This window comes from Capra hircus, chromosome 8, assembly GCF_001704415.2.
Source record: "Capra hircus breed San Clemente chromosome 8, ASM170441v1, whole genome shotgun sequence".
Taxonomy (NCBI): Eukaryota; Metazoa; Chordata; class Mammalia; order Artiodactyla; family Bovidae; genus Capra; species Capra hircus.
Genome location: NC_030815.1, coordinates 22,757,250 through 22,770,354, shown reverse-complemented (window position 1 = coordinate 22,770,354; position 13,105 = coordinate 22,757,250). Strand labels below are relative to the sequence as shown.

General features: G+C 44.1%; 1 protein-coding gene across 1 annotated transcript; it reads left to right on the top strand.

Annotated features, from left to right (window-relative positions):
- On the top strand, positions 4,364 to 5,023 carry LOC108636617 (interferon omega-1-like). Its single transcript, XM_018052801.1, has one exon. The coding sequence runs from the start codon at positions 4,386 to 4,388 to the stop codon at positions 4,971 to 4,973; it is 588 nt and encodes a 195-aa protein (XP_017908290.1). The 5' UTR covers positions 4,364 to 4,385; the 3' UTR covers positions 4,974 to 5,023.

Sequence of the window (13,105 nt, the reverse complement as noted above, 5' to 3'; positions counted from 1 at the left end):
ATTAACATTACAGGAGAAATTTACCTTTATATTAATAGTGAATGAAATAATTTTCTTTTTCCCTTGGGGCGCCTTTAAGTCTCAGTCTTGTCCCCAAGTCTTCCTTCCCACTGGAGGGTCACAGTATCAGGCAGATTTCTGTCTGGACGTCGTCTTCTATTCTTCCAGTCATTTCCCATATTCAGGTAATTTGGTAGCAGCAAGTATGCTTTACCTATAGCCACAAGTACCATCAGCTTGGAGTTTTCTACAGAGGATTCACTGAATCGTTTGTAATCCAATCTGAGCAGGGGTCATCACTCTCAAGGATCTTGTCCATCATGTATCTCAATTTTATGGTGAGGATCACTTAACAATCTATGAGTCATCTTGGACAGTTAAGTGCGATTCTTTTATAATTATTAGAATCATTAATTTTGTCAAGCACAGTTAGACTCTCAGTAATAACTACCACTTGATAATTTCAGTTTGCTTCTTATACAAAATAATCAGGATACTTTGTAAATCGCTCAGCTTATCGAGAATTTGGAGGGAGACATTAATGGAAATAAGAGATTTGTAACACTGAGGTATGAAACAACAAAGGGACAGCTTGTGTTAGAAGCAAAAGAGGGAAATAAGTCAGAGTTCAGTGCACGCAGTGGGCTCAGGTGTTTATGCTGTGGATGGGAGTGTGGAATCTGACATTCATTATTAGATTAGTTCATTCACATAAAGTCTTAGCAGGGGGCTCTTGTAAGGAGAATATTAACTTAGTTTCACTATGTTGGAAGGATTAAGTGAGTCCCTTTAGAGGCTAAGGAATTTGTAGCTGTTGTCACTGTCATTTTTGATGAACACTGAGTGTCTGGGGAATTTGTCTGGTGAAAGTGTTAGTGGCTCAGTCGAGTCTGACATTTGGTGACCCCGTGAACTGTAGCCTGTCAGGCTCCTCTGCCCATGGAATTCTCCAAGCAAGAATACTGGAGTGGGTTACCATTTCCTTCTCCAGGGGATCTTCCCGACTCAGGGATTGAACCCTGGTCTCCTGCATTGCAGGCAGATTCTTTACCATCTGAGCCACCAGGGAAGCCTGGTAGGTCCTTGGTAACTAGGTTCACAGTATAACATTAAAACATTTAATGAGCAAACAATCCAGGATGGATGTGCCATAAAAAGTGAGGGTAGCATCAGGGAATGTGTTCTTTCTCCTCAAATAAATACCAAGAGTGAAATAGATCCTAAGGAATCCTTGCCATAAACACAGTACCTTGGTATCTTCTTATTACCATGTCACAGACTGAATGTGTGTATGTTCCCCAAATTCACATATTGAAACCCTACCCCTCCAGACTCCCTGATGGTCCAGTGGCCAGGACTCCATGCTCCCGCAGCAGGGAGCCTGAGTTGGATCTCTGGTCAGGGAACTAGATCCTGCATGTGGCAAGCCAGACTTCCCATGGCCCAAGTAAAAACCCTGGATGAAGCAAGGAAGATCCAAGATCCAGCATGCTTCAGCTAAGACGTGGCCCCATCAAATAAGGACATAAAATAAGTATTTTTAAAATTCTTAAAAAACCTGCAGAAACCCAACCCATCAATATGATCCTATCACAAACTGGAATATTAGGGAGATCACTAGGGTTCAGCTCAGTTCAGTTCAGTCGCTCAGTTGTGTCCGACTCTTTGCGACACAATGAACTGCAGCACGCCAGGTCTCCCTTTCCATCACCAACTCCCGAAGTTCACTCAAACTCATGTCCATCGAGTCAGTGATGCCATCCAGCCATCTCATCCTCTGTCATCCCCTTCTCCTCCTGCCCCCAATCCCTCCCAGCATCAGAGCCTTCTCCAATGAGTCAAATCTTCACATGAGTTGGCCAAAGTATTAGAGTTTCAGCTTTAGCATCATTCCTTCCAAAGAACACCCAGGACTGATCTCCTTTAGAATGGACTGGTTGGATCTCCTTGCAGGCCATGAGACTGTCAAGAGTCTTCTCCAACACCACAGTTCAAAAGTATCAGTTCTTCAGCGCTCAGCTTTCTTCACACTCCAACTCTCACATCCATACATGACTACTGGAAAAACCATAGCCTTGACTAGACAGACCTTTGTTGACAAAGTCATGTCTCTGCTTTTCAATATGCTATCTAGGTTGCTCATAACTTTCCTTCCAAGGAGTAAGCGTCTTTTAATTTTAGCAATCAATAACATTCAGCTATTACTTTCCATATCATAATTTTACTGTTACCCAGATTAAGATCAGGATCTTTTGGAATCATTTCATTCCCTGTCATCCTAGTTTTTTCGAAGCATCTTCTCATTACCCAAATGGATTTATCAACTACACAGATGCTAGGCAAGGCTGATCTCCTAAACCCTGCCAGAAAGGGTTTGTGTTCTAGCAAATGAGGTTCTGATTGCTGTTTCTCTTCCTTCTCCGCTTATACTGATGACATGTGGATTAAAGGAAAGGAAAATCAGCTAGCTGGTCTTACAAAGCTGAGGGCAGACAACTGACCCAGGACTTGGCCTTCATTGAGCTTCTGTGAGAAGCAGCCCTGTCCCAGCCTTCCTGTTGTTCATGTTGGCCTCATCCTTCCCCCCCTGCTCCCCAGCTGTGCTGCACTGCAGTTTGCTGACTCAGAATAACACATCATCACCTCAGGGGAAAAGCCCTTCCCTTCCTTCATACTCAGGACATTGAGACTTTCCCTTGTTTTCTTCTTGCCCACAAAACAACTGTGGAAGTTTACTTTCTAGGAAAGTTGCAAAGAGAAACAAAAAAGAAATCTAACATCTTGAAAGCGAAAGAGATGCAACCTCTCTGGCTTCTTTACTTCCCTTTCTTGTTCTCACCTCATCATGAAATAGAACCAGAGCAGAGGCAGGAATACCAACACTGTCCAATAAGTCACTAAGTGTGTATAAAATGTTTAAATGAAAAATTACACTCGAGTAAAGGAAAGAAGGCTATTTCTTCTGATCTAGTGCCCCGGATCTCACTGCCCTGCAATCTCAGAGGAGACAGAAACAGAGGAACAGAGATGCCCAGTAGAATCAAGTGCCTGAATCAATGACCGAATCTCATTAGATTCTGAGACATAAGCTTCCAATAAGAGACAACCCCATCACTGAATCTCCTTCCTCCAGCTCAGAAACTCTGAGCAGAACAAGAGTTGAAGAGTTTAAGTAAGAGAGTTGAATAATAAAACCTATACCTGGCAAAGTCAATATTATTGATCTACTAAAAGGAAAATAATTGCAGCTGGAAACTCCTCCACTAACTTGCACAAACACACTTTTGCCCTCAGCATCTGAGCACTGCTGACACTTTAGACACCTGGGGACACGGGTCAGGAGAAGAAGAGGTCACCATAGGGTCCTTCACACAAAAACTCCAGGGGAGAGGTTGGGGTTTCGGGAAGACAATTTATTTTCCCAACCAGTCAATAAGCCCTCCACAGAAAGGAGGTTTTCGAGTCCTCAGGATGTGGTGAGCCTGCCCTCAGGGAGGGAGAGAGTCCAGCAGGTGAGGAAGGAGACTGTCACTCCAGAGGACAGGGGTGGCTCCATGTGATCTCTCCCTTGTGAGTGAGGTGCTGCTGGGAAAATACAATTATCCTGGATGTAGAGTCTCCTCACCCATGTTCCCTGAGAGGAACCAGGATTCTGGTGTGGGTATTGGCCCAGTCTGTGGAGGACGACAAGTCTCCAGCAAGAAAATGGTGGAAAGAAGGGTGATGTCTGTAATAGTCCTGCCCTCATGGTTTCCTGAAGGGCAGGGATCTGCAGGAACCTGTTCTAGAAGGAAGAGAAATGTGGGAGGACTTCAAGGACTGGTAATAATCAGCGTCTTCTCTAAATGAAACATTAAAGAAAACTCATCATTTGTTTCCAAGAGCTTACCTTCCAGTGTGAACTGGTAAATCCCTTATATACGGAATCCATAGAGCGGATAGAGCCTGGCTTCCTACGGAACCTAAGAGGGAAAAATGGAGCTTAAGAGCAAGCCAAAAATGCGTTCATGGATGAGAGGAGAGCAACACTTGTGCATGAGAGATAAAGGGCAATAAAGTGTGTAATTACAGATGTCCATCAATTCTGACTTAAGAGAAAGACTTTCTCATTTGATTGAAAAACATCCATTTGGATGGGCACATCTGAAGTGACTAGGAAAAGGCAAAATTAATAGTCTAGAAGGAAGAACATTTCTTTGACGGTCTTGAGAATACATAACAGAAAACCAAAAAAGGAAGTAAAAGTGCATAGAAATGATTAGAAAATGAAAATTACCATGTTCCCTATTTAATGGCCTCGCTTAGAAAGCCTGGCATCAGAGAACCTACCTCAAGGTTCCACCAGGCACCATCTCAGCCAGGCCAGCAGCAGCCGCATCTTCCCCATGGCCTTCGTGCTCTCTCTACTCATGGCCCTGGTGCTGGTCAGTTATGGCCCGGGAGGATCCCTGGGCTGTGTCCTGTCTCAGAACCATGCTCTCATTGGCAGGAAGAACTTCAGGCTCCTGGGCCAAATGAGGAGACTTTCCCCTCGCTTCTGTCTGCAGGACAGAAAAGACTTCGCTTTCCCCCAGGAGATGGTGGAGGGCGGCCAGCTCCAGGAGGCCCAGGCCATCTCTGTGCTCCATGAGATGCTCCAGCAGAGCTTCAACCTTTTCCACACAGATCGCTCCTCTGCTGCCTGGAACACCACCCTCCTGGAGCAGCTCCGCACTGGACTCCATCAGCAGCTGGATGACCTGGACGCCTGGCTGGGGCAGGTGATGGGAGAGGAAGACTCTACCCTGGGAAGGACGGGCCCCACCCTGGCTGTGAAGAGGTACTTCCAGGGCATCCATGTCTACCTGCAAGAGAAGGAATACAGCGACTGTGCCTGGGAAACCGTCAGAGTGGAAATCATGAGATCCTTGTCTTCATCAGTCAGCTTGCAAGAAAGGTTAAGAATGATGGATGGAGACCTGAGCTCACCTTGACATGACTCTTTCTGATGAAGATGCCCCGTCATCCTTGGAAACTCACCTGGGGTCATTTCAGAAGACTCTGAATTCTGCTTTAAGCCACCAAATTTGTTGAATTAACTCAGCCAATACATGTCTGTAGTAATAAGCACTGTAGATATAAAGGAAATCAACTGCAGGGGTATCAATCCATAAGCGATGACCTCCCTGATGTTATTTATTTATTCTTTATTTATTTAGGTAATGGAATATTTTATCTCATCATATTTATATTTTCATATAAAAATGTGTATGTTTACATTGTATTAAAATTTAGAAGATATATTTCTCTATTTTATCAAAATTGTTATTTGGTTTATTTATTAAATAGTTATCAAGATAAATTTCTTGAGTTTTTATTTTGAAAAGCCTAAATTCCTTATTTTGTCTTCAAATACCTATCACAAAATAGGTATTTGTTCACTTTATACTGGTGAAACAGTTCTATCACTTTCTAACAAATGTCTGTCAAAAGGTGGAATTCTGAGAGTCTTCTGTGGTGCAGTTGTTAGGACTCTGAGTTTTTCCTCCAGGGAGCCTGGTTGAGGAACTAAGATCCTATAAGCTGTGGAGGGTGCCAAAGAGAAAAAAGGATAGAAAGGAGATTATGAATTGGTAGAAAATGGCTAGGTCTCGATGTCACAGGCATAACTAACTTGTACCCACTCGTTAAAGACTGGCTGATGCACATATCTGAGGGAAGCAGTCACCTCCTGCGGGAAAGCTGAGGACACGCCCTGCTGACTGGCTGCTCCTGACTCCTGTTGCTCTCTCTCCCGCCTTCTCCTCAGGACTGCCTTACTGAGCAATTCACTCCCTTCCACAGGAACTTCACTGCCTCCACACACGAGCTCTGTTCTGTGCTGGTTTCTAGCTGCATGGTGTAGTCAGAGTGGAAGCCCCAGGAAGAGAGCCCAAGTGAGAGGAGAGTTCTAGAAATTCCAAAACCTCTGAATCCCAGCTCTGCTATTTACCAACAGTGTGACCCTGAAAAATCTCACAAACACAACAGGTCAGTTTCCTCATCTTTAATATGAGGACAGTAAGAGTGGTTTTCATACAATTACTGTTTGGATTCAGTGAGTCCATATCACACAAGAGGCATCACGCGCTCCTGGCAGAAATCATCAGGAAGCACGGAGTGGCTGCCCTCAGGGAGGAGACAGGACAGCCGCCCTGAGACAGCGCCTGGAGGGCAGCATGGAGAGGTGCTGGCCCCAACAAAGGTATTTTCTTTTCATCTTGGGTGCTAGTTTCAGAGTGCTTTCAGCGTGAGAACCTTCCTTTGCTGTATGCTGAAGAGAATTCCAATTTCTGGGTTTCATACTTCTAAAAGCATTCCTATGAAAACTCTTTGAGAAAGATGAATTAGTAGAAAATACTTGATCTAACATAAATACGATAATAGGGAAAGAATAGAGATCGCACATCAGTGCAGATAAGCAAACACAAGCAGAGGCAGGAAGGAAAGAGCGGGGGCTGTGAAGTGGATGGTTCCGATCTCCAGTTCTGGGCTGTCCCAGGTTGCATCGTAGCTCTCCTTTCCGTAAAATCCCTTGTCCATACTTGCTGGCAATGTCACCTCCTGGAGCCTCTGTTTTGCTACTGAAAGAACAAAACCCAACAAATGGTTCAGAAGCCAGTTTTACCTCTTCTCATACTACAGAAGTGAGAAACATTATTCATGAATGAAGCGCTTGATTTTCGGCAACCTCCAAGGAGATTTACACCAAGGGCCGCCTTCCAGGATTGCTGCTGCTAGTACCCTTGTCCCCAGGGCAAGCCGCTTCTGAACCTCACTTCCATAGGTGACTCCAACCTTAGGAGGTAGGTCTGGTTCAGTCTCCTGTGGGGTCACTGCTCCCTTCCCCTGGGTCTTGGTGCATGCAAGATTTTGTTTGTCGCCTGCAAGAAGAGTCTCTCCCCCCGTCCTGTGGAAGTCCTGTAATCAACTCCCACTGATCCTCAGAGTCAGATTGCCTGGGGATTCCCAGTTCCTTTGCAGGCTTGCAAGCACGACATGAGGCTCAGAACCTTCACAACAGTGGGAGAACTTTTCTGGTATCGTTTTCCAGTTTGTTGGTTTCCCATCTGGCAGATATGGCATGTATTTCTATTGTGCTTGAGCGCCTCCTGTGTCTTGTTGTAGTTTCTTCTTCGTGTTTGAACGTGGGACATCTTTTTTGGCGGACTTCAGAGTCCTCCTCTGGATGGCTCTTCAACAGCTAGTTGCAATTTCGTTGCTCTTGCGTGAGGAGATAAGTCCATGTCCTTCTACTCTGCCATCATGAACCAGAAGCTAAGCCAAAATCTTGATATTTGACCGTTTGAAATATGCTGAACTATCTCATGCACACACACCATATCTTTTATTCACCACCATGGACGTACGTGTGGCTGAGATTTGAACACGTGGTTAACTGCTGGAAATAGGTATGTTGTCTGTCTTCAAATAGTATGATTTTCTAAGAAAGATGTTAAAAATCAACATGTCAATCCGCTGCACAGAAAATATTGTTATTGAGGTATATCCAATTTCCCACAGTAACAAGTGGGATCATTTATAAAAATTGATCAACCAAGATCCCACCAATTTATACATAGCATTCACCAGATTTCAACTTTTATTATTTTAAGAATTTCCTATCATCTGTACTTTTCAAGATCAAAGTCTTTCTTTTCATTTTAAACACCCCTCCCCCTCACACATCCTCCACCAGGATCTTCCAACTGAGAGCCCCTTAAATGGGGAGGAATTGACTCCCCAGAGCAGGAGCATGTCTCCATTTCCTATTCCCACCCAGCATCCTGCACAATGGTAGGATACTGCTGGTCCTCAGAGTTGTCAATAAAAGTTTAAGTGTAACAATGATAAGCTTAAAAGGGTTTCACCAGTTAAACTGTTTGAAAATGACAATCTTTCTACATTTTTTGTTTTTATTTTCTGTGGGTTACTCTTGTCTTCTCAGGTGACCAGTATATTTGTTATGCTGGGCATCTCTTTAGTTTTCCCTCAAGTTCCTGAATCATTTAGTCCAGTCGATTTTTCTGTTCTATGCTACAGTTTTCTCAGCTTTAAAATAAGGATATGAGAGTGGATACAGGTGTACTTAGACCTGGTTTACATTGTTGTACAGCAGAAACCAGCACAACATGGTACAGGAATTCTTCTCCAATTAAAATCAAAATAGGGATAATGAGAATATTGTACGCCATTCAATATACCATCTCATGTTCTGTACTCTATATGATATTAATATAACAACTTACACAATTATCTTAAATGAGTAGGTGATATAAAGCATCATGGACACATTAAACAGCTGTGAGAGTTGTTACTGTGACCGGTGTATATTAAGTTTCACCATTATTTCACGTCTACCCTAAAGATGATCATGCCATATCTGCGACTTGCTCAACTCAGTTGTTAATGCAAAAACTCTACCTCTGCAAGTTAGAGTAAGTTAATCTTTTCTAGTATTGTACACAGCATATCTACACATTTTGAAATTTTACTAGCAAATAAAATACTCACATGACTGTACCAAGCACACCGCGATATTTAGTGGCATCAAATCAACATGCAGTCAGTGCATTTGGCATATAAGATGCTTATTAGGTAGAAAATCGTATATTAAGTGAAAATCTACATTATGCTGAAACAAAACACATCTTGATTATGAATTTAAAGCAACTTATCTCTACGAAATGACCTTTTAAAAAAGTTAATAAAACTCTCCAATGCAAAACTATGGATAAATTTGAAAGCTTACCATAAGATCCTTAGATAAAGGAAATGAGAAGAAAAAAGACTTTGAAAATTGAGATTCATTATTTAAGGTAGCTACTGGGTCATACATTTCTCAAATATGGCTTTCCCTCAATTGAACTGACATGAACAAAGAAGTAATTTTGAAAACTTTACAGATGATTTTGCTTCAAATGAAGCCAGGAACTTAAAGTTTTGTTTTGGCATAAGGAATATTTAGACTTGGTGTGAGTTTCAGACTTCTTTGTACCTTTTAAAATATTTCCAACTACTTGAACGTTGCAGGAGAAATAAACCATTTATATTAAATAAAATCATTTCCCCTCTCCCCAGGGGCTCCTGTAAGTCTCTGTGTTGTCCTCAAGTCTCCCCACTGGATGGTCCCAATATCTAGATTACTGCCCAGAACGTAGATGCCTTTCCCCTTTCCCCGAATTAGTCTTTTTCCCCAGAAACAACCCGGAATCTGAAAACATACCACAACATGCTCAGATTTCCAGCCCTCAGTGGCAGCATAAACAGGCATCAGTGTAAATTGCTCTGGGTAAACCCTCTTCCCAGGAAGGGGAGGATGGAAGCAGGGGCAGGTGCAGATATCAAGTTCTAAGCGAAATCCCTGCAAAGCTCCCCTGGGCAGTCTGGCCCCAAAACGAAGGTTCCTCACTGCTCCTGGGGCCCCCACGTGCTCCCTGGGCCCCAGAAGCACCTAGGTCAGCTGGAGGCTCCTGCCTGCAGGGACTCCCCGGTTCTCCTGGTGGATGTGGCACTGGAGTCAAGGCACTGGACCTGGACAGGTTTGCTGGGAGAGCAGGGTCAGTTGCTCTGTTACAGAGAGTGCTGTGGTGCCTTCCCGGTCGCTGGGGCGCAGGAAAGTCAGATTTGAGCATCTTGCTGAGCTGAAGCCGTGGGACTGAATTTCACTCAAGTGCTGATTTTGGGGGATTCTTGGTCTCCCAGAGGGTGGCAATGGTGATGATCACCATTCTCCAGGGCTGGAGAACATCACCCTTTCTGTCATCAGGGAAGGGGGTGGCATCTGGTGAGCTTGGTGATGCTGCAGACGTGGGGCTGTGCCAGCCTTTATCCAGCTGTTCCCCGCACCTTCCCCCCAGATAAGATCTTTAAATAGGTCAGAATTGTCACTTTCTGCACTTTTCTCAATTTTGTCTCCACTGGAAAATTTTTCCCTTCTATTCTGGGCATCAGAGAATGTCACAGCTTCAGTGCTTCTTTTGTGTTATTGTACTGGAAATGAAATATACTCATGGAAAAGTCTCAATCCAAAAGGAGGTATTCATCTACATGAGTCAACTCAGCTTGAAAGAAAAACCTGAGGCTCAATCTCTCTTCTTTAGTCCAAAAGAGAACTGACAGGTGTGACTCCATAGTCTCTGTGACAGTTTTTAAATTGCACCAATTTTTAAATTGCCACATCTCTCTGCATTTCCTTTCTAAGGGCCTAATACATGAGGTTTGAATTCTTCAGTTATTTACAGGTCTATAGCTCCTGTATTCTGGTGGTCTACAGATATTAGTGGCATAATAATGAACATGGGTCAATTCGTAGCATTCTCTTCATTCTCTCACCAAAGTGTGCTGACCACACACACATATGTGACAATGTGCTTGGCGATGTGGATTTCAGGAGCGTCAGGAAGGGATGATGACTGCCCTCCTGGGAGCAGGGGAGAAGACTTTGCAGGCAGGAAGAGGAGGAAGGAGGCAGCACGTGCTCAGAGCAGCTGAGGGCCAGTACTCAGAGCTGATGAAGAGGAGGGACTGGGAGCAGCAGGAAGCTCTACTCTCACACTATCTGGGGCTCCTGAGAGCAGCCGACACCAGACTTCCCTTTCGTCTTCTAAAACATCGAGACAACTTTAGTGGCAGTCACAGAGGACATCCTTTAATTCAAATAATGCAAAGTTTGCAAATTAGCCTGAAAATGTGGAACTGAGTGAATGATAGCAGTCTTTCATATCAATATAACCAATAGTAACCTCTTTACTCCACCCTCAGTCCAACCAAGAGAAGCTCTGAGGGCAAGTTCCTTGACACAGGCAAGGGTCTGCATGCTGAAATCCCTAAGTGTTCACTCTAGGAGAGGGAGTGCCCGCAGGATGGCGACGAGCCCTGGAGCCCAAGTTTCCTCCTTTGAGCAGGGCCTTGTACAGAACGGAGAGAAATCCTACAGCACTTGAAGTTCTTTGCTGAGGAAGAGACTCTAGGAAAGTTGTCCACTCTCCTAGAAGTTTGATGTTTTGTTCCTGGTCAGGGATCTAGATCCTATAGGCCACAACCAAGACTTCCCATGCCACAAGTAAAGATCCTATCTGTGGCAAGGAATATGGAAGATCCAGCATGCCGCCACCAAGGCCTGGCACAGCCAAATAAATGCATTTAAAATTCTTGAAAACCCAAAGAAACCCATCCCATCAATGTGATCATATCACAAGGTGGGATATTAGGGAGATTAGGGTTACAATCAATAAAATTCAGTTAACATTTTTAAGAACATAATTATTTTTTACCAAGATTAAGATCAGGATCTTTTGAATCATTCATTCCCTTTCATTCTAGTTTTTTCAAAGCAACTTCTCATTGCTTGGGTGGATTTATCACAGATGGTCTCCTTGACCATGTGAGAGAGGGTCAGTGTTCTAGCACTGGGGTTCTGATTGCCTGTCTCCCATGAGCTGGTGCGTGTGACTTCTTCCCTCTCCCCTTATACAGACCACATATGGATTAAAGGAAAGAAAAATCAGTTTGGATTGTCTTACAAAGCTGAGGGCAGTCCACGGACTCAGGACTCGGCCTTCCTTGAGCTTCTGTCAGAAGCAGCCTTGTCCCAGCCTTTCTGTTGTTCATATTGACCTGATCCTTCCCTCTGCCACAGCCTAGGCCCCAGCTATGCTGCACTGAAGTTTGCTAACCCAGAATATATCACTGTGTCAGGGAAAGCACCCTTCTTTCTTTCATATTCATGACATTAAGACTTACTCTTGTTTTCTGGTTGCCCACAAAACAACTGTGGAATTTTACTTTCTAGCAAAATTGCAAAGAGAAACAAAAAAATCTAACCTCTTGAAAGTGATGCAGCCCCTCGGGCTTTCTTCCCTTCCCTTTCTTGCTCTCGCCTCATCAGGAATTACAACCAGAGAAGGAGCAGTGAGACGAATCCTGTCCAATAAGTCACTAAGTGCATCTAAAAGTTTAAGTGAAACATTACACTCAAGGAAAGAAGGCTATTGCTCCTGATCTGGCAGGCTGGGTCTCAACGCCCTGCTTTCTCAGAGGAGACGGAGACAGAGGAACAGAGATGCCGGGTAGAATCAATGGCCTGAAACAAACGACTGTAACTCATTAGATTCTGTGACACAAGCTTCCAACAAGAGATAACGCCCAGCACTGAATCTCCTTCCTCCAGCTCAGAAACGCAGTCCAGAACAAGTGTTGAACAGTTTAAGTAAAAGAGTTGAATAATAAAACTGTACTTGGCAAAGTAGTATATTATTTATCTACTAAAAGCAAAATGACTGCAGTTGGAAATTCCTTCACCAACCTTCTTTACACAAACACTACTTTTGCTCTCAGCATCTGAGCACTGCTGATGTTTTGGACACTTGGGGTCAGGAGAAGAGGAGGTCACCACCGAGAACTAGGGTCCTTCACAGAAACACTCCAGAGAGAGGATGGGGTTCAGGAAGAGAATTTATTTTCCCAACAAAATCAACAAGCCCTCCACAGAAAGGAGATTTTGAGGCCAGGATGTGGTGAGCCTGTCTGCAGGGAGGGAGTCCAGCAGATGAGGAAGGGGACTCAGTCACTCCAGAGGACAGAGGAGGCTCCATGTGATCTCTCCCTTGTGAGTGAGGTGCTGCTAGGAAAATACAATTATCCTGGATTTAGAGACTCCTCACCCATGTTCCCTGAGAAGAACCAGGATTCTGGTGGGGGTATTGGCCCATTCTGTGGAGGACAACAGGTCTCCAGCAAGAAAAAGGTGGAAAGAAAGGGTGATGTCTGTAATGGCCCTGACCTTGTGGTTCCCTAAAACACAGCCACATGGACCTGCAGGAACGTGTTCTAGAAGGAGGAAAAAACGTGGGGTGAGCTCATGGACTGATAATAATCAGCCTGCTCTTTATATCAAACACTAAGGAAAACCCATCCTTCGTTTCAGTGAGATCAGGAGCCACAGTGATCTGCTAAATCCCTAAATAAATACGGAAACCACAGGGCTGAGGGGCCTGGCTTCCTAGGCAGAGTGAGAGGGGAAACGGAGCCCAAGATGAGGGCTACAGGTGTGTTCCCGGAAAAGAGGAGAGGAACATTTATGCAT

Coding starts and splice junctions, on each gene's coding strand:
- LOC108636617 (XM_018052801.1), top strand. CDS start 4,386: ATGGCCTTCGTGCTCTCTCTACTCATGGCCCTGGTGCTGGTCAGTTAT.